Below are 26,317 nucleotides of genomic sequence, written 5' to 3' on the forward strand. Positions count from 1 at the left end.
ATGAAAAAAAAAAACGCAGATGTAGCCTATAGATAGACTAGACATTGGGAGACAGAGAGGCAATATATGCTGTGAAAAAAAAAGTATTTGCTCTCATCATTTTTCTGATATACAAATGAATAAACAAGTCATACATTTGTCTCGTAATATTTTATATACTATACAGATGGGGTAGCCTGATGTCCTAGGTATTAAAAAGATTACCCCCTCATCAAAAAAAAGCATATGCTGCAATCCACTACAACACAATTAGGAGTTACTTTAGCCAATATTTCCAAAATATCGTAACTTTTTTAAACTCAATTAAAAACTCAAGTGTCTTTAAAAAGTTACTAGTAAGACCAAAAAAAGAGATAATTTTAAGATACACGTGTGTGATTTTACTCCAATCATTCGCGGGGGTTAGAATTTCAAATTCAATCAATGTCAAGAGGTGTACTTGTCATTCTATGATTTGAAAGTTATCCCAATTCTTGAGCAATTTAAAGTGTTTAATCATTTTAAAAAGCCTACGTTGCCAGCATTAGCCGGTTTGTCATGTCAATGCTTTACTCAGATTTGGCACTTTTTTTTTTAAGATCAAGGGAAGTCAGTCAACAACTTTCTTCATGTTTGATGGAGCACGTGCGAGTGGAATGCCGGTTTTTATCGATCTCAGCAGGCAGCCATTTTGAGAGCCAAGTAGGACATTTTGTTTAAAAAAAATCAATTTCGCTTGTAATAATTCCAACTTAGTGTCCATAACACTCGACGTGAATTGAGCATCTCCGTAAGACAGGTCGAGAGGTGACATGCCCAGAACACCATCTTTATTTTGACAGGTCACAATTGAGGAAGGGAAGTAAAGAAAAAAAAAAACTTCAGTAAAGTTTATTAATATTTTACCATCAATAGAGTCCTCACACAAAGCAAACAAACGTGCACTGGAGCGTGTGCGGGGTCACGTCGGTCGTCCTGAAGTGCACTTTCACTATTTCAAAGTCACTGAAAGAACACACAAGTTTTTTTTTCCTTTTCCTGAAACGGTTGCGAGGGCTGTGTGTCTTATTATTTACACTCACTACACAATTTTCCTTTCCAAGAATTTGTCAATACTTAGTAAAATAGGCATCATATCCAGAGTAGCAGGGTAAAAAAAAAAACCCAAAAGCAATATGGTCATTTTTCAGAGTGGCACCAAATTGAGAGTGGTGGCGGGTGGGGGACCAACAACAAAAAGGCTGTCGGTTGTGTGATCAAAAATTGGGCTCACCTTGAGAACAGAACACCGAACCCGACCAATAAGCAAATCTACTGAAATATACAACCTCAAACATGTCCAAAAAAAACGAACATGGTAGTTTCGACCAATCAGCGAGCCATGAATGTTGCAATTGGCCAAAAAAAAAAAACAAAAGAAATAAGGGGGGGGCTGAGCATGTGAGCGAGGGGCGGGGTTGGGACTTCCTGTGTTCTCAGGACCTGCACAAGCACTAGAGAGGAAGGCTGATGCACAAGTACCATGTTAAACAGAAAACAACACACACACACATCCAAAAAGCTAAAATGGTCTTTGGAGAAAGAGCGAGGTCAGGCCTCTCGTTCGTCTGTCCGTTTGTGTTTATCCAAATACACAAAAAAGTCCGTTTGCATAGCCAGGCAGTGGGAAGGAGCATCTGAAAAAGGGGAGCCCGTGGCAGTGGTTGGTGAAGAAGCCTCGGTCCATGTGTGTGCGTGCCACTGGTCAGGTGACACTGCTCCCCAAATGAAAGCCCTGCACCCCCTCCCACCCGCTCACAAGGTGGCCTCCTTCTGCCGCTCGCGTCCGTTCGACGTCTTCTTGACTTTGGAAATGCCCTCCAGGGCGCCCGACTCCGTCACGCTGCACACAGGCAAAATCAAGTCAGTCGTTGGGAATATGAACTCAATCACCGCCGTTGATGGCTTTTGACGTTAAAGATCCATCTGGAATCCCCATGCAGACCGCCGCCAAGCCCTTTATTTGCTGTGCATTGCGAATGTATTCACACCGCTTCACGTTTTATTCCCCCCATATTTTGTTACAGCTTAAATGCCTATTGGATCGTATTTTTCTGTCAAATTTCTACACACACCACCTCATAATGACAGCGTGAAAGAGGCCACTTCCGATCCAAACTAATGAGTCTTGTGAGACGCCCAAAAAAGGAATCATCTAAATTGCCAGTAGATAATGCCGCTGTGCCATCAACGGACCAACACTGACCACGCACGAAAGGCTTGTGCTGCTCTCACGGCGTAGGCAAACAGGTTTCAGGGTAGACTAGAGCAGGCTAAAAAGACAACGGACGGAGAGATGTGGCAGCCAAGTTAGCAGGAGAGAGCGAGTCCCTTCAAATGTAAGGGAAAACACGGATGTTAGCTTAGCATCTGCTGTAGTTTTGTTTTAAAGGAGCATTTTTGACACGTTTGTCGACCATGCTATCTTTGCTATAGGACAGTTTTTGTTGTTTTTTTAATTGTAAAACCCGTGGAATTGAATCCTAACATCGGTGAAAGAAAAGGAAGCGCCAACACTGCGGTTCATGATCAGATGCACCCCATCCTCCGTCTCAAGCACCAGCAAGCTAAGTTTGAATCAAATTTTCAACATCCAAAACAGATGCCCGAGCCACCTCTTTTTTTTTTTTTGCCTCGCTCTATGGGAGAGCCCCGACACCCAGCGGAGGAAACGCGTGTTCTTTCGGTCACAACCCGCAGCTCGTGATCGATTTAGAGTTGTTGCTCCTCGTCTTATATTGGACGCCATTAAGATTGTACACATGCGTTTTGACAGTGGTGGTGACGCCGGCTTACATTTCATCCATCTCCTCGTCTTCTTCGTCCTGGGGCAACTGGAGGTAAGGATTGTTGGAGGCGGGCCGGAATTTGTAGCCCGTCATCACGAAGAAGACCAGAGTGGATACCTCCACCAGGAACTGAGGAAGGAGGATGAAGGCAAACGTTAAAAATACCACCATCGCAATTTCATTTGACCGCACTTTAATTTCAATGCTACCTCGTAGCACCACTGCCACTGGAAGGGCATGGTGACCTTGAGCAGGATGGCGATGATGCGGGTGAAGTAGATGTAACAAACAATCTGAAAGAGGAAGAAAATTAGGCAACCGGAGAGGAAATAACCCCAGCCGGAAACGATTTGAAGGCCAAATCCCACCATGACGTAGTAGTGACGGAAGAGCTTGAGCTTTTCCAAATTCATGGCGGCTGTGGAGGTCAAAGTCGAATCCGTCATTCGGTTGACAGCAATTCACTTGACAGACTCATAAATGAAAGACGCTCACCTTTTCCGTCCGTGCTCGAGGCCTCTTGGAGGTGACGGATGGACCTACAAAATAAATGTGCGGCATTTTCACGAGGGTTTTTAGTTTTACCCACCAAGTCTGAACACCGAAGTACTGCAGGGTTCCCACTCTTCCACTTGCTTTTTATTTATGGAGTTTTGAGGGCTAATTTAGCCTCTTCTTTTTTTTTTTTAAAGGACTTTTTCTTCATTAGGCAGGGGATTCACAGTGGATTTAATGCCCGCTCAGCAATATGCGGGCTGAACAGAAAGCCAAATATCACCGAGTTGGTGTTCAAATCATTGCTGCCAAAGGAAGGGCACGTCTTTATTTTTAGGGGCACTCAGCAAACCCTTTATTTGACATACTGTATGTCAATTTTTCATTTTCCTACCTGTATTTTAAATTGAGAAAATTTAAAATTTCAATTGATTTTTGAATAGAAAAATACATTTGTAAGGATTTTTGTTGATTTTAGAAGTTTTCCCTAAAAATTAAGGATAATTAAGAACATAATTTGACAACTTCTTTTTTATGGATTTTTTTGAATTTTAGGGACCCGTGAGAACCCTGCGTAGCAAGGCTCAAGACGCTGGCCACTGACCAGACGACAGGGAACAGGATGGCGCCGCAGCAGATGAGGTCGACCAGGAAGAGGATCTCCTTCCACAGCGGGTACTCGCTGGAGCCTTCCTCTGTGGACTCGATGATGATGTAGGCCACGTTGGCCAGGCACTGCGCGTGTGTACGGACACACCAATGAGTCAACAACCAAAACGACTACAAAGGGGACTTTACGACGACGCAGTGATGAGTTTCACCTGCAGCGGGATGACAATCATAAAGATTTTCTTCTCCTTATCAGACAGGATGTACTTGACAAAAGCCCAGCCGGTGCCGATCAGGGCCAGCGTGATGAACAGCAGCGCCCCCTTGAGCCTGGGAAACGTTGCGAGGAGAAAGCCGTCACGAGTCAACAAGACATTTGGATAAAAGCGGGAGAGGGAGACAGCGGGCTCACAGGTGAGTGATGTAATACATGACGGCCCAGCCTTCGATGGGGTGCCCCTCTGTGTTGATGAAGTGATAGTTGATCTGAAAGACAAAACCAAAGGTTGCAGGAGAAGAACTCGACCAAGGCCACCACATATACAAAATGGTCATCTCGGACCAAAATACAGACAAGATGCACGAGTACCCTATAAAGTGCAGCATTCTCCTCCTCCTGGTTTTAATCCCCATTTGCACGCTATACCTCAACGATATCGACTGATGCTTGGTTTTAATCATTTTAATAAAAATATTTGATTGGGATTTTTGTCACATTTTCATTTTTGTGTCTGTCTGTAGTGCTTTTGATGTTTTACCCGAAAGTAGTTTGAATCGTTTTATACATGAAATGCGCTGCACAAATGAACTTATTTTGCCTAAAAATATGCAGTATTTGTCAAGTGGGGTGGGGGGTAAAAACAGCACTCTGTTATATAAAATAAAAACAACTGTTGGACCTTCCTTCTTCTGTATGGTCGTATAGTAATTTTGAAATAAATACATTTGAAATAAACCTTGAAAGCTCATGTATGAAACTAATTGACAGTATCGCTATAATTATAGTTTGTCCAAGTTTGTTTTATAAATGTGTCAATATTTGAAAAAATATTGAAACACTGAGCCCGCAGGTCAGTCTACACTTTTTTTTCCAAATTGGAATTATTTTGTTAGTTTCCATGAACTCGAATAACCTTGAAATTCACAGAAAATTTGATCCCATAATCTTTTAGGACTTAATACCAAAGTCATATCCAGTCCTGACTTTTTCAATGAATAACACCACTCATTTTGGGGGCATGAAAATGGCCACAGGCAGTGCGCGCTGCCGTTTGGACTCACGCTGTGGAAAACTAGTGAGGTGGACTTGGTGAAGGCCAGCGCCGCCATCAGCCAGTGGATCTTAAACACGCTGTACCTGCAGACGCAGCACAGCCAACGTTAGCCATCGCTCTGGTGCGACCGTCTGGTGAGAGTCCCGCCCGCGGTCACTTCCCGTACCTGTGCTTCATCAGCGTATACACCCACACCATGGCGGCGGCGAAGAAGACTCCGGCCATGCCGATATAGAGGCGCGAGAGCGGGATTTCGGCCGCCGACAAGAAGCCTCCGGGGTTCTTCTCTGTCATCTCCAGCTGCGAAGGAGGCACCGAGGGTCAAGGGAGCGTGCGGGATGGCGGTGGGTTTCGCGAGAGGCGACTCTAAACTCACGGTGAAGGAGTACGGCCGGTTGATGCCGGGAGCCATGTTCTGGCAGTAGTAGAAGTTTAAGTTGTACAGGCCTTCAGCCAGCAGGCCCAAAAGGAGGTGAAACTGTGGAAGAGGAAGAGGAGGAGGAGGAGGAGCTCAGGGCCAAGCAAATACAACATCACCTGATGTGTTGAAGTTGCTCTTACGTCGAAGGCGTACGTGTCATTAACTTTCTCCAAAGCTAGCGTCAGCTGTTTGGTGGACGCCAACTAAACGCAAATACGCGTTAAGAGCGTTTTTTACAACCCCGCCACGGACACGCAAAGGAGTCATAAATCACCTGGAATTCAGTTGCCGTCTTTTCTGCCGTCTGATCTTCCTTCATCTGATTGACGGGCTCTGCATTTGTTTGCACCTTCGCCTCACCTGCTGTTTTCTCAGATATCTTATCACCGGCTTTTGTCTGCTCCGCCGGCTTAGCTGGCGTCGCAGCAGGAGCCTCTCGGATGGCCCGCTGACCTGAATGCCACAGAGATCCCAATTTGCAACTACTTGCACCCAGCAGTACATTTCTGTTTGCTTGAAGTCGTAAGCAGGTGAGCCTAAGGCCAACAATTAACACCCTTCGGTTTGGCGAGCAACCGCGGCAATAGGGCGCTTAAAAATCTGGCTCAAAACTGAATAGAAGACAAAGAAAAAGTGGAGTGCCCAAAACTCAAACATCAAAAAGTATAACCTCAAATCGACTACCGTATTTTCCACACTAAAAGGCGCACTGGATTATGAGGCGCACTTTCAATGAAAGGCCTATTTTGTAATTGTTGTCATACATTGGGCATAAAAAGACGCTATCTACAATGCATCCACTAGATGGCGCTACACTCAAGGAAACACCAGCAGAAATAACTATCAGCTGTCGGTAAAACCTATTTAATAAAGCAGCGACACAGTTCACTTAACCAACAGCAAGTTCGAACATTGACGCGTTCACATTGAACTCTCTTGCCGCTGCCCTATTTACGTGTTCAACTGCGAAACCGATCACCTTTGAACTCTGTGTTCTCAGCATGTCTCGAGCAAGGAGCCATTTCGGGGGTCAAAATATTACTGTACTGACCATACGCAAGGTGCATCGGATTTTACGGTGCGCTGTGAACTTTTAAGAAAATGGAAGGCTTTTAGGTGCGCCTTTTAGTGCGGAAAATGCGGTAAACTAAAATGTAAGTGATGGTGAAAAAGGACACGGACCTTTCTCTTTGGTCAGCACATTGGCCTTCAGTTTGCCGGTCAAGATGTTGTCCTGATCTCCGAGGACACGCACTTTGACACTACACAAGCGAGAGCACGGACAACCTTAAGAATCCGCTCACAATGACGCCCGCACTCACGCCCGTGCCCACACCCACCTGAGACTGCCGATGTCAATGAGAAAGAGGATGAGGGGTTCATTGTTGGTTACTTTCGTGAGTGTCAGAGGGCACGACTCCGTCTCTTCAGCCTTTGAAATGGGGGGGGGGGGGTGCATGGGGGAGGATGTCAACAGATGAATCATCGTTAGATTATTACCGCTGTCTAATGACAACCAGGCATGTCACGTTGCGTAAAAGCTTTCTCCCAGGAAGAATGAGCAAAGTATTTCATAAAAACACACCACAAACCATTAATAATGCACCATACGGTGTGAGTAAATGGCTTTTTATAAACGTCTTGTGAACAAAACAGCTGAGCGGTGATGTTCGCAACCTGAGCCCTTAGGGACTGGGATGTCATTTTCAGTCGACAGCAAGGGACAGTTCAGGGTAAAATGGCTGCCCCGCTGAAATGGACAAAACTGGGTCAATTTCATCTACTTAATTCATATTCCAAAAATGCACAATTCATCGGATGAACGCATTTAGACTAGTGGGGGGACATAAAACATCCTGTTAAGACATTTTTGACTTGACTACTTCTTAAAGAACCCTTGGTGTTCGTAGATGGACACATTTGACTGTCACCGGCAATGAGTTCTCTCGACTTTGAGGGGAGGAGGAGGGAAAGAGACACTGCAACCACAAATGCTTTTTTGCTCTGGTGATTAAGGTGCCTAATGCCAGCAGGTACTTGTTAGCCCCAAGAAAAACATGAGTAGCCCACGGGTCTGGTCTAAAAACAGCTCACCAGTGACGGGCAAGGACATTGCGACTTAAGAATTAAAAACAGAAGAAGAATGCGAACATTTTTCATTCACAGAATCAAACTTTGGTTTCTTGATGTACCAAATATTATATTTAAAAAAATAAAATAGAATGTTTTCAACGGGGAAAAGAATGGTTGTTGTTTATCCACATATTTTAACAAAGGACATTTTAGAAGTCTAATTTGAATACGGTGATAGCGCAATATTTTTGCTAAAAGGTTGTCAGACCGTCCGATTCGAGTATTGACCCATGCCCGGCGTGATCCTTTCCTTTTTCATAATCGCTGTACAACTGTCCTTTCAAACTGAATACGCAAATATTTTTGTGGAATAGTCTTTTTCACACTGCCACATGAAACCAAAATGTTAACTGTATAATACAAAATTGAGCTATTGCTGTTCCATTGACCACAGGATTATTTTGTCCCTAAATGACCTTGCAAAATTAAGTGGAGGGGGGGGGGTCCTTTTTCATCCAGTACTAATCAGATGAAAATGATGCGATGGGATCGGGGTACTCACCGTGTACGACAAAACTCCACTAACATGGGCCCTGGAGAAGCTGAACCCGACCTGAAATATAAGCGAGAGAGAATGTGTTGTGAATCAAATGATGAAGACCGAGAGCACATGTGATTCATTTTCTCCCACCGCAAAAGAACATGTTGAACAAAACGTCCTTCCTTTGCAACTGTTGTTGAAGACAGCTCAACGTAAAGCTTCTTACCGGGTACGCGCTGTAGTTGACCAGCTGCTGCGGGAGGCGCAGCGAGTGGAGGTTCACATCCAGAGTGCCATTAGCATAAAAGCCAAAAGTGTTGAGGTGGACGAAAAAACGAGTTTCATTCTGGCGATACACACACAATAAAATCACTTGTGACACACAAACAAGTCCACGTCAGTCATTTTGTGTGTGCTCACTATGGCTGGTGGAGAGGGAAAAAAGCCAACCACAAAAACATGTCGACACAAAATCTTTGATCTCAAGTTTGCCCAGTACCATGTATGTTACATAATTTCAAATCTACAAACTGCACGTCTCTTTTAAGGTATTACAAATGACCCCCACGATCCCCATCTTTCTAAACACCAGTTCGACTAAATATAACTTTTAAAATTCAAAATGTAGAAGAAATACTGAGCTGCTGACGATAGGCTGCGTTTATCAATTCATTTGGCTGTACATAAGGGCTGTTCACACAGCAAGATTTGGTGCGGTGCTACGCCGGGGATGCCCCAGTAGAGCATTCACACGTGCAAATTAGCTCTGGCGTTGCCCCGGAAAAAGGCTTACACCGGACCAAATTTGATCCACCTCAGGGAGGTGGTTTAAAAATTTGCTCCGCAGCAAATGCTCGTTTGCGAAGCAGCACCGATGTAAATTTGCACGTGTGAACGCAACTGGGTTAAATTTGCTCCAGAGCAAATGCTTGTGAAGAGTACGTATGGCGAGAATGCGTCGCTTTCGCGCTCTGTCGGACTTCTGTCATGTGTTTTTTTAATAACGACACAAGACTTGTCTGGTAACATCTTTCCTTTTGTAGGAGACTGGACTGTCTCGGAGTTGTTTGTGCAGTTTGTTCCTTTGTTTTGTGTTCACAAACCCCGCCCCCATATAATTTATTTTGTAATTTCCTTGCTTGATTTTCTGTTTGGCATTAGTGTTTGCTTTTCTGAGTGTCATTCAAGTCACAATTGATTTACGTTTTCGTGGGCGGTCACTCTCGAGCAGAAGGCACGGAGACCAAGAAGGAGAAGGACGTCCCTGTCCAGTAGTCGCTTGAGTTTTGTATATAGAGTACGTTTTAAAAAGAAGCAGCACGACAGCTCATTTGTTTTCTGTCGTTTTGCTCCGCTGCAGAAACTGCCGTGTGAAAGCAAGTGGGGCTGTGCCGACGACGCTGTGCCGGTGCTGTCACGCTCAGCGGCTTTGTACGTGTGAACGCTCCAAACAATTTGCTGCGGTGCAAAATATATCGCAACAAAATACATCGGTGCAGCGCCGGAGCAAATGTGTGCCGTGTGAACAGCCCTTTAAACGAACATGTCGATATCACGATTAAGGAATGGGGAGCTTGGGGTGATAAGCCGTCTAATGTTCATGGTTTCCATATTTGTAAATCACCCCCCCCCCCCAAAAAAAATACATTTTGTGACTGGTCTGCGTTAAAAGCAACAAAAATAGAAAGCCCCGCAAATCGTGAGGTAAAACTGTAATAGATGAGGGTATGGTCACAAGTCAAAATCTGCAATATAGTGAGTCCGTAATAAGCAAACATTGCGAGGGGACAATGTACATATTAAAATAAATAAATAAATTCCACATTTTAAAAGCAATGAGTTTGGTAGTATATCAGTGTGTGTTCGCTGGCGTGTCATATGAATGTTTATTATTAAAACAAACATGTTCGAGCTGAATAAAGCGAATTCGGCGGCTAAGCAACTCTGAAGGCGTGCTAACTGCCCGAGCTAACGCAGCTGTGTTTCGCCGCCGTTTGCCGACTTACCTTCAGGGTGAGTTTGTGTATCCTTGCCTTACTACCGTCCAGAAGTAAGACGAGGAGTAATGCAGCCACGACGCCAGCTCGGTGCGCTCCGGCCATATTTCCGCAGAAAGAGAAGCGACGCTACGAACCAAAACGATGGATGGAGCGGCTGGCAGCCCCCCGGTTGCTAGCGGTCTCACAACAGCAAACCCGTAGCAATGTAGAGCGATTGTTGCTGGCGAAATTAGAATCGAATCGCTTCGCGTTGTCAAACAAGTACCAATGGATTGATTTGCTGTGCTTTCATCGCGTCGACAAAGCAACGGCAACGTACGGCTGTTAGCAATTAGCAATTAGCTCATCTTGCTTCCTGGTGTTTGACTCACTATGCCAAACATTCAACAAGAATCCTGCGGCGACGTCATCAGTCCTCGTCACGTTGACACGAAAACGTGTCAAGCGACAAAACAAAGTGCTGTTGAATTGTCGACTGTTTATTTAACAGACGTTGTTTTCTTTACTTAGAGCCGATTGGTTTTTCAACTTGAAACGAAGGAATTTGATCCAGTCGGACCAATATTTGTCATGTGACTCGCAGTGTTGACGACTGCAACTTCCGGCTCCACGTACCCCCGGTTGCGATGGATAATGACGTCACATGAGTATAACGAGTCTGACACGTGGAACCTACCCTATACGCCGCTTGCACGTGAAGTCACTTCCGCTTTTGATTTTGTTATTTTTCATGAACCTTCTTGGGTGCACATATTGTATTTCTTTGCATAACATGCTCCTTGGTTCCTCTTAAAATAATGCACCTTTGCTCTGTTATTGAGTGTTATTATTATTTTACTTAGAGAGGAAAAAAGATCATATGCACCACGGCCTTGGAGACAGAAGAAAGGTCGAAAACAGAACTCACTTTCTGAGCGCTAAATTTGTTCACCTTTGTAACTGAAATAATATAAGAGATTATAACCACAGAAAATATATATCTTATTAAATAAGACAAAACTGCAACCCGCGTATGTTTTGGATTCATGAGCAAGGTAGCTAGCTAGTACAACCTAGTTCGTCCAAGAGATGTGTTGGTGGAGGGAGACATTTAAAACTTGCATGATAGGGACCCTCAAGTTGGGAAGTTGACCCTAGTTGGTGACCCCTGGTATAGAAAGTCACTTAAATCTTCCTCCCTCACCCCAGGAAAGGCTGGTCACACAAGTGCAACATTTTTTTTTTTCTGTACGCATGCCACTGAGAAATTAGGTTGCGTAGATGCTCGAAAATGTCTGGTTTTTAATATGGCCGCCTCATCAAACACAAAAAAGTGGAAACAGAAAGGTGATTATCATCCAAACATCAAAATGAATGTTTTATGAGTGGAAGAACTCACTTCTGTTGACGTCCATTTGGTCATCAGTTTCTAAGAGGGGCTATTACGTGACCAGGGGTGCACTTATGAAAAGAGTCATATTGACAGAGTAGGTTTCAATTTTAATGATGTATCATTTCACAAGCTGATAATTATTGAATGGAACAATTATTTCAAATTGTGAAATGGAACGGGATTAACAATTTACGCTCATTGAAGAAGTGTACTGTATCTGAGTAATATTTTGACCTTCCCATGTAATAAATGTAATCCGATTATACAGCCTTTAAATATCTCTCTTATTAGATCGTGTTTATCTGTTGATCATTTTGGGAATTGGAATTTTTATACACAGGCTACTCTGGAGTTGCACGTCTTCTTGCCCAGTGTGCTGCTGCACTCGACACCATTATTCTTGACCCTCCCTTCCTTCCTCCCCCGATATACCAACAGAGAACGCCCATGGTGCCTTTGAGAGGCTAAAGCAAAGGAATTGCCTGATCATCAGCTTCACACACACACACACCCACACACACACACACACACACACACGCACATTCCCATAAAAGCCCGAAGTCCTCCAAAAGTCTCACAGTGAGGTGTTGCCGCCTGCCAGGGTGACTGTATTTACTCTAATTATAGTTAGACACTGTATTTCTGCAGCTGCTGCTTGAAAGACATCACCAGAGATACAGAAGTACATTAAAGATGTGTGCCCTAAGGTCGCTCAAGGTCACTCTGCTGCTTCACTTGTTTTGCTCAGGTAAGTGACATCAATTGGGGGCTGGGACTCTGAACAAAAACTGGAGATGTGAGAAGTCCAAAACTACAGAGAATGTATTGATTTGGATGTAAAAAGTAGAATACACTGAAAGACATTCACAAAGAAAGCCACAGCATGCAAAGGAAATTACTGTCGTGTACAGTTGGGTAAATAGTGTGGCAATTTCAAATTGTACAAGAAGGGTTTTTTTTTTGTAAATTGGTCATTTATCGACTCAAATAAATGTATTGAAATATTTAAAGCATCCCCAGAGACATTACAGGACAAAATTATTGAAAAGTGTTTACAATGTATTTTCAAAACAATTATAAATTAGTATAGAACATTTGCACGACTTGTTGTACTTGAGTGATTTTTTTTCAATTATACAATATATCTTTGTATTTTTAAACAATGATAAGATCACAATGGATGTGAGGTTGAGGACTCAAATGCAAGGAAGTAGGGAGGCGAGGAGCATCAAGTTCCAAGTACTGAAACAAACAGCAGGAAAAATATTTGACTGAATCATGACAGCCAACAAACAAACTCCAACAGTGAACTGACAAGGACAGACAGAAACCCAAAATTTAAAAACAGGCATGTGATGTGACAACAGAACACCGGGACAAGATGCCAAAGGGTTGAAGGCAGCTGATTGGGAAAGAGAAGAGACTGGATTGACATATGGCATCTTTTCGAGGGACAAACCCAAGGACTCGTGGCACAGCAGTGTAGCAAGTAAAGTAAATCATAGCATAGCAGACACACGTTGTGGTAGCTCTTGTGCCATGTTGGTTAATTACAATTTTATTTTATTATCATCATCCGCTTTCTTCACTGATTCTTGTTTAGGGGAACTCAGATGGTGATTAGACAGTGTGCAGTGTTCTTTTCAAGTTCATCCAGCCATCCATTTTCTGAACCGGTCATTGTCCAGGTTGTCAAAATAAGAGTTCAAATAGTTGATTTCTAAAATAGAATCAGTTTTGGCGGAGGTCCGCACGCTAGTGTGCACCAGCGTAGCGTTTTCAAAAGAATACCAGGCAAATTATTATGGGGTAAACCAATCCTCATCGCCTATTGGCTGCGCAACGCCACCTAAGCTAGCCAGCTGTACCATAGTCAGATACACTAAAAATAATTTTTTTATTACTTTTTTTTTAACAGCATATGCAATGACATCAACAAATGTCCAAGAGTCATTTGTTGATGGCAACTGTGTGTTTGTCTTTATCCTACTGGACGACCTGTGATCAAGAAGAAGCTTTCTTACACATTTCAATTCAGAATGCAGTGGATAGTTTTGGCTGAGTGTGCTACATTTGGCAAAGCAGCTTTAAAGCATAACCAAGCCTGTTATTTTGTTCATTGGTACTCTTTAAAATTATAAAGAAACTGACAAATCATCACTGAAAACAATGTGAAGCACTCTTAACACAGCATTCTAATATTGCGTTTGTGGAATCTGAGAGAAGTAGCAAAACACACCCGATTTTAGCCACTTCAGCGGATGGCCACTTTGCCGCTTGCTGTTGACTGAAAATGACATCACAGTTGCTCAGGGTTCAGGTAAATACCAATCATGGCTCAGTTTCAGAAACCAGGTGAGCCATGATTGGTTGTTTTCATTTTCATTTTCAGTTTACAGAAAGTCGCAAAATGGCTGCCCCTTAGGTTATATTTCACACATTAATCGGAATGCCGTATTTAGACTCGTGGATGTGCATAGAACTTATTATTATCAAGAGAATTTTAGGGTTGACTTCCTCTTTAAATGTTGAAAGTCCCCGTTCTGGGACAAAGTTCTTTTCATGAGTGTGTGTTTGTCTTTTTTTGGTTGAAGCACTTTGCTCACAAGGACTGTTCCAAAATGCCCGCCGAGACGAGATAAAAGTCCCACTGAGAATAACCGACATCTTTTATTTGCAGTTATTACCTCAAAAGGTTGTATAAGAAAACATTAAGAATTTATCCTTGTGGGCCTTTCTTGTCATGAGAAACCTTTTGTCCACGTCCGTAGTGCCAGCCAACTGTTTTGTGCACAGCAGCACCTGAACAAATTATCGAGAGGATGTCTGTGGTGTGGAAAAGAGAAAAATGTTATTTGAGTCCCCGCAAAGTTTCTCGTCTGATTTATGTTTCCCAGAACCATAGGAAAACTGGAGGCACAAACAAAATCTCATACACAAGCAGAATCATCAGCATGAGGAGGGAGGAGAAGGCGCTCGGGGTCTAGTGGAACAATGGTAGTAGAAGAGAGGAGCCAGTTCTTTCGATTTGGGCAGGGTGTCCTTCCTTCCTTAGAGGAACACATTGGGTGTATTCAGCCTGCAATAAAACAATGGCACACAATAGATCATCTAAAAAGAGTCCGATTTCACGAGATGGCAAAATTCAATTGACCTTTGTCTGCCTTGCGGAACAGTGACTCATATGTTGATTTCCAGCCACACTGGAAAACGAATTAGGCACGGGATTTTATTTCACTTTGAAACAAATGAGTACAGAAATAAAATGGCAACAGACTGTCTCAGCTCCTAGTACATGATAAAGAATAGATGACTGTCAGTATGGTTACATGGTCTTGCGTGTTGCTGCACCTTTTGTGTTTAAATAGCCTTTGCTTAAAGCAGTGTTTCTCAACTGCTGTCCGACATTCTGGGACGCACATCTTCCTGTTCGTGAAAAGTCGCCACCTACTTCGATAAAATATGAACAAAAAAAGCTTTTTTGTTTGTTTAAAAATACATGTACAGCAAGTTATATTTTTCATTGCGGTTTCAAATGAATTTGACTATCCCGCCAATACCATATGGCTAGCTATGACACATGCTAGCCAAAGGCGGAGTTGTGCTGTTTTTTTTACAGCGTAAGATAGTGGCTAACGCACGAGTAATATTTCCTATCATTCATATAATGTTTCATGTGGTTGGTACGCCTCTACAATGTACCCTAAAAAATATATAAAAATCAGAATACAAATACCGGTACATGCACAGTAATCCCTCGCTATTTCGTGGTTCGTTTATCGCGGCTTCAGTGTATTTTTTCTAACATATTCATAATATATATATATATATATATATATATATATATACACATATATATATATATATACAGTATATTTTTGCGAACGTTTGCGAACTTTTTACGGACTTAAAAAAAATCTATATATATTTTTTTACCTGTCTATGTTTATTGGTACTTCACGGATTTTCGTTTATCACGGGTGGTTTTGGTCCCCATTAACCGAGATAAACGAGGGATTACTGTACACTTTTCAGTCCCGACCTATCAGTGGCTAAAAAGGTTAAAAATATACATGTGTGAATCAAGTTTCCTGCCATCATACAGCTATCGAATCGAACATGTGCGCTTGCAAGTCCAAAAAACAAAAAAACAACCCAGAAAAGATGCTTTGTATCATGAAAAATGCACAAGTTGTGCCACTCGCACGTCAAGGCACCACAGAACTTCATTATTTTTTTTCCTTTTTTTTGCTCCTCTGGTAGCTACCTCATCTCCTCTTTCCCTGCTGCCCTCTGAAATCTCTCCTCCCTTTCCCACAATGCTGCCCCCCTGGCCGTCTCCCTCGCTCAGCATCCCTCCAGTCGGCGGAGACCAGGACGATCTGGTGGAAAGAGCCCGCTGCCCTCTCACCCTCTCCCCTTCCAGTCTGGTGGTCAGGTAGAGCCCGACTCCCAATTCTACACAATATTCACCGTAAAGCGTCAGCCCAAAATATCAATAATGATTTTCATTTAGGTTTGGAGATCCATTCCAAGTCAACTGCTCTGTGCCGATGAAGGGATTTTCTCTGCTAGGATGGGAGGTCACACTGGTGAGAGCCATCAGCATTTCATCATGACCTATGCTGCAATTGGTAGTTGAACAGTTTTACGGACGTGACTGACGGTATTCTAGGTGGCCCCAAAGCCCACCATGAATAGCTTTCTGGTGTGGAGAGTGGAGCACATGACAGAGTGGGCTATTTCCCCAAGTTGCTATGCGCTGTCAGACATGGAAGGACCCTGTCATCTTCATCTCCCGGTCCTTGTTTACAGTAAGTTCTAATCAAAATCCTTCAAAAAATACAGTACAAACATTAGACAAAATGGCTGCCACGTACCTAACCAATTTCCATGCAAACTTTGTTTATACAACCTACTGGTTGATACTCTTCTGCTGCAGCCCAACGGGGCAGTGGTTCTGAACCTTTATGGGGTCTTGGGCCCCCTACATATTAAACTACCAGAAGAAGAGTAGTAACAAAAAACAAAAACAAAAGCCTAGGTTAACCGTTAGCTTATCTGGTAACCACATTGTTGTTGCAAACTCTTCTCCTTTACGTTCTACAAACACTCAACACAACCATTCGCTGGAATTAGCCGGGCACGCGGTCGTTCCGCTTCAAATTCCAATCATGACCCCACATGGCACATAAGGATTGGCCAGCGGAACTGTGGAACAGGTTTAATATTTATGACTCTCGGTCCGTCTGAATGGTGGTCTAAATAGATTGGAGATGAAAATTCAGTCTTCAACACATGCCACATCATGGTATCACTCTGGATAATCTTTCAGAGTCAATTGATAATCAAACCTTATCTGATTTTAACCCTTCCAGGGACAGCGGTTACTACAGTGGACAGCTTATCATGTTATCAGGTTACAGGGTGCATGAAAGGACATGCGATGGGGAAAGGTGGACAACGAGACCTTGTGGCAGTCCGGGGTCTAAACGGTTCAGCCTGACTCTTCCATCTCTTGCTCCTGCTTTGCGCAGAGGCTCCAGACAGCGTGTCCCTCAGCTTCGTGAACCACACGGGCTCATTGTTGGAGCATCACATGTATACTCTGTGGTGCACCGTACACAACGTCGCCCCCGCTGGGAACCTCCTGGTGACCTTCTACAGAGGCCAAACCCAACTGGTTCAACGACATTCAAACGTGACGGAGAAGACACCGGTGACTGAGGTCTTCACGCTCGACATTGTGCCCAGAAGAGAGGACGATGGCAACGACTACTGGTGTGAGGCTGAGCTGCAACTGCATCCAACAGGGACACAGCAGCGTGTGGCGGTTGCATCGGAAAAAGTGACTACTACTGTCCTCTGTAAGTAAATTAAAATATTTCTATACCACAGTAATCCATCCATCCATTTTCCGAACCGCTTAATCCTCACTAGGGTTGCGGGGGATGCTGGAGCCTATCCCAGCCATCTTTGGGCAGTAGGCGGGGGACACCCTGAACCGGTTGCCAGCCAATCACAGGGCACACAGAGACGAACAACCAAGCGCACTCACACTCACACCTAGGGACAATTTAGTGTGTTCAATCAGCCTGCCATTCATGTTTTTGGAACGTGGGAGGAAACCGAAGTACCCGGAGAAAACCCACGCAGGCCCGGGGAGAACATGCAAACTCCACACAGGGAGGCCAGAGCTGAAATTGAACCCGGTACCTCTGCACTGTGAAGTCGACCAGCTAACCACTGGACTACCGGGCCACCCCTACCACAGTAATGAGGGTCAAAAGTCAAGACATAATACCACACATAGACATTCAGTCGTTTTCATTGTCTAAATAAGGATACCACTTCTGCCACCATTTTCCATCAAACGTTTTGGAGCTTCAATCTATGTTGAGTTACCAACGAGGTCTCCAATTACATGTGTGACACCTGGGCCCACCACTGTTTTTATAATAATTTCCCTTTCATCCGTTGTGCTAGATTGTTGACCCAACACATTTAAAGTCCTCCAAACTCATTCTCTTTTCGCCCTGAGGCCTCACTCTTCCTCATCCAGTCTCTCGTTCACACACATAAATTCAGTTTTAATTCTGCTAATCCTCGTCTCCTTTTCACCTTTCTAAATGTTCCCTAACCTGTTCTCACAATGTCATCTGCAAACCTCATCCATGGGGGATTTAAAACCCTGGAGAACCCACGGGGTCAAATTTGGCCCCTATAAATTCTGCTTCTCAAATGCTACCCGTAAATCACAAAGGGTCAAATTTGGCCCTACTCGTAAATTAGGATTAAAGCATTAAATATTTGAAAAAACATTTTGGTGTTCAGTGAACATATAGCAGTCATTCAATGTATAATTCACAATTTTCCAAAAAAGAAAAGGGTTCTTGGATTCTCCAGGGTTAAATCTAAGATCATCTGTCAGTCTATCCATCACTGCAGTATTGAAAAGAGAAAGGGGCCTAGAGTTGAACCCTGATGCACCGTAAACCCCTCTATCACACCCTACAGTACAGCTCACCACTATCCTGCTGCACTCATACATAACCTCCAGTATTCTAACACCACCAACTCCAGATTACCTTTCCTCTGTAGTGGGGGACAGATGAGAAAGCAACATACAAAACTATGGTGCAAGTAATGAAATGGAGGTGGGTTACAACTGGATTTTTGTTGGACAGTAATTAAAGTCAATACACCGACAAAGTAAAAGATTGAATCGCTATTTATTTTGATCATGTTCATACATTCACCTGTAGCTAAGGAGAATTTAAACAACTCGGGCCATGGCCAGGAAACAGCAGGTCAAGCCAGAGCCGCAGTAATAAATCCAATAGCGACTGAAACAAATATCAAAACGGGAACAGGGATTGTTTTCCCATAATTGTGATTGACGAGCGCTCTCCTTCTCACAGTTGGCCCGCAACTGCTTTGTCCTGCAAAGCTTCAAGTCAAGATGGGTGAAAGCCTGCGCTGCGAGGTCCGAGGAAACCCCGAACCATCGGTCATCTGGCTCAAAGACGGCCGCCTGGTGACCCCACCCGCCCACTCAACGAGAGCACATGCGGGAAAATACACCGTGTTGGCCACGGGACTCTTTGGAGAGAGGAATGTGACGGTGGAGGTGGAGGTGGTCACTTGCAGAGGTATACTTGTTTACGCTGCTTTACAATTGAACATCACAAGTATTTAATGTCAATGTCTTCCCTTCGTAGGCACCACAAGCATGCCTAGAAGGCACTTCCTGCTGACAGCTCTGCTTGGACTGACCTTGAACCTGCTGTAAACCTTAACAATAACCCAATGGGGTTTGTGATTCAAGTCTCACTGCTGTTAAGACATTTCTCCTACAGAGAGGAACAGTTGTCAGGGAGTTTTATTTTCTCATTTGGTCTCGTGTTCACATTGGGGTCTTTATTGTCATTATAGCTCATACGATGTTTTTTTTTCCCCAACTCTCGCTCCACAGAACTTCTGTTCAGGTACTTCTACTACCCCAAAATTTCACTAGTCAAGTACTAAGAGTTAATTCATGTGTAAAAAATGTCAAACTGTTAATCAATGTTTTGCTTCATGCTTTAAACTTACTCTTATGCATCCACAAGAATGTTTCGTAGCTGCGAGTGTTATGAGACACTTTAGATTTGATGAAAGACCAGCTACCATTTCTGAAAAGTTAGTTTTATATAATTAGAAAGAAAAAAAAATCTACATGTACATATGCGGATTCAACATATTTTTATTCAATGTTTTTTTTTTTTAAAAAAAAAGCATTTTCAACAAAAGGCTTTCAACTTTTTTAAGCTATGTCAAGACTGTCAATGTCAATTTCAATGACTGCAGCTACCCGACCATTTCCATGGAAACACTCTTGGGGGAGGGGGGTTAGTGACATCTAACGTGAGCCGTTGAAAGAATATCTTGACTTACTTCATCCAAGCAAGACATGGGGAAAGTTCAAACATTGACATCATCAGAGCCCATCTGTAGTTCTGGGCCACAATCTGCAGGGCCACCCGTTGAGTCTTGCAGCACTTTTGGCAGGACCATGTGACGCAGCAGGCCTGCTTCTGGAAAGGTGACTGGGCTGCACTGAGGCGGCGGCGGCGGCGGAAGCGGAGAGCCGCCGCTTGCCGCGCTAAAGCTCCATCGATGAAGAGAATTTTCGTATTTCGCGATAGCAGCCGCAAACAGCTCATGGGGGGGTACCGGTGGGCCCAAGTGAGCCCAAGACTGGTCAGTGAGGATCACTGGTGATTCATCACTGGGAGTTGGCGAAGAGTCTGAATCCAAGACAATCACTTCGGGATCCTCCATGGTCACGCAAGATGCATTTGAAGCTTCAACCACTGAATTTGCCTCACAAGGGAGTTCGACTTTGAGTGGCAGCGGTCCCATGTTTTGATCCAACACCGGTGGAGCAATGAATGACAGCTGCTTCTTTTCAGATCTGGATCTCTTTGTTCTGTTCACATATAGGGCAGAGTGTCATTGCGTGCTTTGACGGATGCTCTCAGAATTAGGGCCCCGAATAAATCATCGGTTGGCTGACAGTTGTTTGTTTGAAATAGTCTTTCTTAAATCTATGACAAAATGAGGTCAACATTCCTACCGTCCCCACAAAAAAAGACTGTTGTAAAGTTAAATACTTAAAGTGCACTGCGAGTATTATAAGGTTGCTTAAATACAACCAATGTAACCAAATACACATTTGGATGCACTTTTTCTTGTATTTTTTTCTTCTGACCAACACAGTCCACTTTGAGGACCAAGTGTGGCAAACCTGCCTGTAATTCATCTATCGTTGTCGTCGCAAGCATTAAGGGAACCCAAAAGAAATTATTTAATTTATTATATTTTGTTTTCAATCACCGCAAAACCTAGTGTATAATACTCTGCATTATAGGCTCTCATCAAATCATGCAGTTTTGTTCTCTGTACTTGCATATAATACCCCAGTTTTTTTTCCAGAAAAAGAGAGCATTTCAACAATAATCGACCGATTAATAGATTATCAGAATTATATTCTGCCTAAAATAAATAAATAATAAAAAAATCAATAACTGTCAGGCCTAAGTCAGCATGACTGGACAGTTCAGGTACTCACGGAAACGTCAGCCGGAGGCCCAATATCTTCCTGCTCTCACTAAGCAGCACCCTGAGGGCACAGGCATCCTTAAATGCAACCAAGGAGACTCGACTGATGAATCCGAGAGACCGGCGGCGCTCATCTCATACCTGGACGGCATCCAGCCTTTGGGCCAGAGAGGCTTGATGTCCTTGACCAATATGGCCTTGAGGCACTCCTCCAGTTGCTGCCTCCCTTCACTCCTCTCTTGAAATACTGCAAGTTTTTCTCTCAGCACATGACGCAGCAACTCCCTGTCGGCAGAATACAAGTTGACTTGGTTAATTTTTGAACAGGTGTGGCGCACGTCCATTTTTATTAAATAGACATTTTCTTCATTCGCATAGAGTTTCGGAGCACTGTGTTCATGTGTACCGTCAAATCACATTTTGGCTGATATCAATCAGTATTGTTATTTCTCTATATCAGCTTCTTTTTGTGCCCAACAGATATTTCTGTTATATTTATGTCATCACCTGATCTCCTCATTCCATCGGAACAACTTCTTTGGACCGCCTCCTCTTTTTGCCCCCTTCTCTTCCATATTGTTCCCGATGCCACCATGCCTGACGTCGCTCCCATCCTCCATCATCCTGAAAACCAACAGAACCGTGCGTCAGCAGTACTGACAACAATTGGTGAATTAAACAAGAGGGATTTTTCGAACAGCGGTCACCTCAGGGTCTTAACTTGCTCATATTCTTGACAATGTTGGTTGAAACATGTAATCTGCTCGGGCATGGCTCTCCCGATGGCCTCATTCAGCTTCTGCATGGGATCCCCCATGTTTGAAAGGCCTTCCTTGGTACCGGAAGGAAAAAAAAAAGTCAGTTTATTCAGCCAAAAAGAAAAAAAAAAGTGTGGTTCAATCAAACTACTCACTGCAAGCTTGAGTTTCTTGACACGTTTCCGGAGCGTCTCCTTGCTACAGGGCAGGAAGGACGAGAGGTGTGTGTACACCCAGGAGCGCAACTGGCCGCCGTGCTCACGACATTGACACTCTATGCTGAAAATGACCAAACATCACAAGTGGAAAGTACATAATTTATCATCTCCGGGTCATTTGAAGCATAGGTAGAAAACTGATGGCATAGAACGGGTGAGAGTTTTGGTTATGTGCACTTACACTACCACCTACTGCAGTGGAGGTGCAATTACACTGTTTTAGTACAATTGCCCCCCCCCCAAAAAAAGGTCTGGAATTTGTATTTCTACCAAAGTTGTTCTTTTACTCAAGTAATTGTACTACTACTACACTTACAGAGTGTGAATATCTTTTTCACCATCTGTGTGTGACTCACTCTAGCAGGACAGAGTTGATTTCCGGGGTGAAGAACTTGAGTTTGGACTCCCCCTCCGCGGTCTTGGCTGCCTGCACAAACAGAGTGCGTACAAGTGTTCATCTGTACTGCAGCGCTGAAAACATGCTATGACATCATCGTGTGTGGGACCAATTGCATAGGTGCGCTTTACCAGCATCAATTTCTTGATGCTGCTCTCCAGTGGAGGCGGGAGTCCCTCTGGTAGGACGGCGCAATGAAGAGATGTCACAACCTCTGAATTAGGCTTTTGTGATTGGGTCATTTTTCTGCTTGGAGGCTGTGTTGCATCGCAAGAGGCTCCAGGCGGTTGTGGATGGTCTGTTCTGGGCTGGTTTGGAGGGGGCGCCTCCATTAAAGACTGGGGTGTTGATATCTCGTCACCGACATCCAATAAACAGTCGAGGTCGATGTCAAATTCCACCGTACTGGCGGCCTGGAGAAGTGCCTGTTCATCTGTAGATCCGATCAAGCTGAGCAGCGGGTCGGCCAATCCCGAGCCGCCGCCGCCACCCGCGTCCGCCGGGCAGTGTGGCGTCACAGGACTTAGTGGGATGCTGGCCATGCGCTGTTTAGCTTTCTCCATTTTCTTCCGCTCTCGCTCCTTTTCTCGCCGGAACTTCTTCAGCATGCTGGTGACGCTCAGAGTGCCGGCCGCTTTCTTTTTCTTCTTCTTCATCGTCATCATCAGCTCGTCACCCACTGCAAGCTCAGATGAGACTCTGCGAGAGAATAACAGCGCGTCACACACATGCCAAACGGAACTTTTCCAAGTCTCACCTGGAATTTGCCTCATCATCGTTTTTATCCAGCAGAACTTTTCTGCGCCTTTTCTTCTTCGGCATCTCTTGTCCGTCTTTGAGGTCACGTTTCTGTACATTGAGAGCAAGTTTTATCACATGGCAATATGGGCGATACTGTAAAGTAAATACAACAAGCAAAATATTGCCTTTCTGTGCTGTCACTGCAGGAACTTTACATTTCAGTGAAGAGATTGTTGGCCTACCTTGGCGGTTTCTGGCGTTCTCTCTCCTGTGGTCCCATCATCCGTTTCAGTGTCAGAAACCTGGCGGAAGTGCAGCACACCAGAATTGACGTAGAAGCCTCCGAATTTGGTGGTGATTGAGGAGGGCACAAACTCGTCGTACTGTGGAGACAACCAAATTGGGATGTGACATAACGTTAGATCCAAGTGACGTGACCTTGCCAACATTTTGAGTCACAAGGTGCAAGTCAGTGGCCCAGTAAGCACCCACAGGGTATAATATACTGTAGAATCTTGACATTCTATGTAAGCGCTGTATCGAAATGATCCAACAGAGCTGAGCACCAAATTGATAGTGTCAATTAAAGATCAACATTTCCATATTGATATCGACGGCCCTTCTGATACAACTCTCATTATGTTGGTCGAATGCTGCCACATTTGGGAAAACAGTACTCACAGCCTCCGAGTTGTCAATGAAGGAATCCTCATCATCATAACCGTAGCCGATATCAATCAAGTCCTGAACGCGGTCTTGCTTTTTCTTGACTGTCTGCAAATAAACATTTTGTTTGTCCACATCAGCCCAAAACAAAGTTTCTAGAAAGAAGGAAAATGACAAAAGAGGAACTGAAGCAGCGACTTACATATTTTTTCTCCATCTTCCTTGCAAGGTCAGCCATCTGCTCCTTCTCCCACTGCTCCTCCACCTCGAACCTGGACCTAGGCTTGACCTCATTGTTTTTGTTGCTCTTCTTAAAAGAGAAACAAATAAGATCCAACAACATAATACACAAATAGGTTGCACATTCAGACTTTCAAATACTGTACCGGTATGTTGCTGTTCAGTGAAAAGACCACATTTCCTTTTGAGTTTTTTTTAAATCATCTTCCTCAAAAAAAAAACAACCCCTGCCGCCCCCTACACTGTTAAACCCATTTTCCACCTATTGATATTCTGCAGCGCTTCTCCTTCGGGTTGAAAGTAAGCTGGAGACTTTTTGGGAGATAATCAAATAAATCAATCATCCTAACATGTTGAGCAGTTATGAGTTAATATTTTCAGAATTATTATTCCATTGTTTAATCAACCAATTATTGTTCATTTGGTATAAAGAAATGACAATTAAGCAATATGACACAAGAGGGATGATGTATGCACCCACGTTTTTGTAACTGATTCAGTAAGTGATTCAATCAGCTTTCCAAAGTAAAAGTAGATGTTTGTAAATGCTTTCATGAACAGAACCGTAGAAATCAAATATTTATTGTTGAGGGAATGAAATCTAAGTATTTGGACAATTTAAGTGAAGTAATGTCTCTCAATGATTACTCGAATATTAAATGGTTTATTAATTTGATAATCAATAATTTGTAGATTTATCTCGGCACATCTACTCACATGCACTCATCTGGACAATTTTGTCTTGTTTTTACAACCCATGCAAAGGCACTTTGTTAGCAAAATGTCGCCGTAAATACACATCCCATTCTAAAGAATCTCGGTTAAATGACCTAAAAACAGCACACAAACGTCTGATACAGACCCGTGTAATTAAAGAGCTAAAACATCACGACAGAACGAAACTGACCATCGAGTCCAAGATATCTCAAACTTCACAGTTTACCTTGCTTTCCAGCAGCTGAGTGTAACTGAACTCGCTGAAGCTACGTTCGTCCGGCTCAAACAAGGCGATGACGAGGCGCACCGAACCCGGCACGCAGTCCACCGTTGGCCGGGATCCACCGCCGCGTTCTGGCGGAGACTTCGGGGCGAGGACGGTTCCGTTGACCGCACAGGACCGGACGTCACTGGGCAAAGACGTGAACTCGACTCGGCGAGGTTGCGCCATCTCGCGTGGAGAAGAGCAGTGGTGGATGCAGTTAACGGCTAAATAGTGCCAGGTGTGCTGTTACCTGCACAATATGGCCGACGCTCTTCAGTCATAGCACAAAGCTACTTTTACATTGCTGTCACTCTGGATTTAGACTACTGGGATCCATTCGTTATTCTCTTAATTTACACAAGCTAAGACTGCTTGCTAACTAACTAACTAACTAACCAACTAACTAACTAACTAACTAACTAACTAACTAACTAACTAACTAACTAACTAACTAACTAACTAACTAACTAACTAGCAACTGTCTGTTGAGTAGGAAATTCCAACGCTCACTTTTCAAAATGGCTGTCAGCGCTGAGTCAGAAAGAAGAGTGCGATAAAGACTGTTAAAATACATCACAACACATCATGGCATTCCCCCCAGTCATTCAAGGATGACATATAAATGACACGTTTGGACGCCTTTTGTAGGTGCTCTGACCTACCAAGACACCATTATGCCCGACGTCGCGGTTGCATCATTGCCTCAAACAATGGAAAGATTTAGAAAATTAATTGAACTATTGGATTTTGAATGAATTGGATCCCGGATGGGTGGTCCAGTGGTTAGTGCATCTACCTCGCAGTGAAGAGGTACCTGGTTCAATTCCAGTTCCGGCATCCCTGTGTAGAGTTTGCATGTTATCCCTGGGCCTGGGTGGGTTTTCTCCGGGTACTCCGGTTTCCTCCCACATTCCAAAAACATTCATAACAAGCTGAGTGAATACTATAAATTGTCCCTAGGTGTGAGTGCGAATGGTTGTTTGTCTCTGTGTGCCCTGCGATTGGCTGGCAACCGGTTCAGAGTGTCCCCCGCCAACTGCCCGAAGACAGCTGGGATAGTCTCCAGTAGTCCCCACGACCCTTATGAGGATAATGATTGGGATCCCTGGTAGCTATGCCA

General features: G+C 43.8%; 3 protein-coding genes across 5 annotated transcripts; 1 reads left to right on the forward strand and 2 right to left on the reverse strand.

The window, feature by feature from the left end:
• Nucleotides 1–781: 781 nt before the first annotated feature.
• Nucleotides 782–10,836, reverse strand: LOC127613271 (protein GPR108). The gene is made up of 18 exons (XM_052084227.1): nt 10,227–10,836; nt 8,447–8,566; nt 8,242–8,292; nt 6,947–7,038; nt 6,789–6,868; nt 5,881–6,059; nt 5,747–5,809; nt 5,562–5,663; nt 5,352–5,485; nt 5,193–5,268; nt 4,324–4,397; nt 4,124–4,241; nt 3,907–4,037; nt 3,303–3,346; nt 3,176–3,225; nt 3,017–3,100; nt 2,815–2,936; nt 782–1,861 (listed from the first exon to the last, which is right to left on the reverse strand). The coding sequence occupies exons 1-18, from the start codon at nt 10,320–10,322 to the stop codon at nt 1,774–1,776; spliced, it is 1,704 nt and encodes a 567-aa protein (XP_051940187.1). The 5' UTR covers nt 10,323–10,836; the 3' UTR covers nt 782–1,773.
• Nucleotides 10,837–12,110: 1,274 nt separating this feature from the next.
• On the forward strand, nt 12,111–19,854 carry LOC127613277 (intercellular adhesion molecule 1-like). Its single transcript, XM_052084232.1, has 7 exons — nt 12,111–12,340; nt 15,856–16,030; nt 16,109–16,184; nt 16,268–16,406; nt 17,130–17,459; nt 19,014–19,244; nt 19,314–19,854. The coding sequence occupies exons 1-7, from the start codon at nt 12,286–12,288 to the stop codon at nt 19,382–19,384; spliced, it is 1,077 nt and encodes a 358-aa protein (XP_051940192.1). The 5' UTR covers nt 12,111–12,285; the 3' UTR covers nt 19,385–19,854.
• On the reverse strand, nt 14,629–25,602 carry ubn1 (ubinuclein 1). 3 transcript variants are annotated; one of them, XM_052084223.1, is made up of 13 exons: nt 25,159–25,602; nt 24,178–24,285; nt 23,991–24,083; nt 23,552–23,692; nt 23,326–23,417; nt 22,700–23,267; nt 22,528–22,598; nt 22,109–22,232; nt 21,903–22,027; nt 21,703–21,819; nt 21,337–21,480; nt 21,206–21,256; nt 14,629–14,671 (listed from the first exon to the last, which is right to left on the reverse strand). In XM_052084223.1, the coding sequence occupies exons 1-13, from the start codon at nt 25,381–25,383 to the stop codon at nt 14,644–14,646; spliced, it is 1,887 nt and encodes a 628-aa protein (XP_051940183.1). In that variant the 5' UTR covers nt 25,384–25,602; the 3' UTR covers nt 14,629–14,643. The 3 variants fall into 3 exon arrangements, with proteins under 3 accessions (XP_051940183.1, XP_051940182.1, XP_051940181.1); XM_052084222.1 differs by lacking the exon at nt 14,629–14,671 and adding an exon at nt 20,007–20,563 and having other exon boundaries at nt 24,178–24,282; nt 25,159–25,594; XM_052084221.1 differs by lacking the exon at nt 14,629–14,671 and adding an exon at nt 20,007–20,563 and having other exon boundaries at nt 25,159–25,593.
• Nucleotides 25,603–26,317: the final 715 nt, after the last annotated feature.

This window comes from Hippocampus zosterae, chromosome 13 (genome assembly GCF_025434085.1).
Source record: "Hippocampus zosterae strain Florida chromosome 13, ASM2543408v3, whole genome shotgun sequence".
Taxonomy (NCBI): domain Eukaryota; kingdom Metazoa; phylum Chordata; class Actinopteri; order Syngnathiformes; family Syngnathidae; genus Hippocampus; species Hippocampus zosterae.

Excerpts from the sequence above, each read along its gene's own strand:
- ubn1 (XM_052084221.1), bottom strand. The coding sequence starts at position 25,383 with ATGGCGCAACCTCGCCGAGTCGAGTTCACGTCTTTGCCCAGTGACGTC. Across the intron at positions 24,084-24,177 it reads GGAAGATGGAGAAAAAATAT|ACAGTCAAGAAAAAGCAAGA; the intron begins GTAAGTCGCTGC and ends GTTTATTTGCAG. Across the intron at positions 20,564-21,205 it reads GGCCTCCGGCTGACGTTTCC|AACAAAGAGATCCAGATCTG; the intron begins GTGAGTACCTGA and ends ATATGTGAACAG.
- LOC127613271 (XM_052084227.1), bottom strand. The coding sequence starts at position 10,322 with ATGGCCGGAGCGCACCGAGCTGGCGTCGTGGCTGCATTACTCCTCGTC. Across the intron at positions 8,293-8,446 it reads TCAACTACAGCGCGTACCCG|GTCGGGTTCAGCTTCTCCAG; the intron begins GTAAGAAGCTTT and ends CTTATATTTCAG. Across the intron at positions 5,810-5,880 it reads AGACGGCAACTGAATTCCAG|TTGGCGTCCACCAAACAGCT; the intron begins GTGATTTATGAC and ends ATTTGCGTTTAG.
- LOC127613277 (XM_052084232.1), top strand. The coding sequence starts at position 12,286 with ATGTGTGCCCTAAGGTCGCTCAAGGTCACTCTGCTGCTTCACTTGTTT. Across the intron at positions 16,185-16,267 it reads TAGGATGGGAGGTCACACTG|GTGGCCCCAAAGCCCACCAT; the intron begins GTGAGAGCCATC and ends ACGGTATTCTAG. Across the intron at positions 19,245-19,313 it reads GGAGGTGGTCACTTGCAGAG|GCACCACAAGCATGCCTAGA; the intron begins GTATACTTGTTT and ends TTCCCTTCGTAG.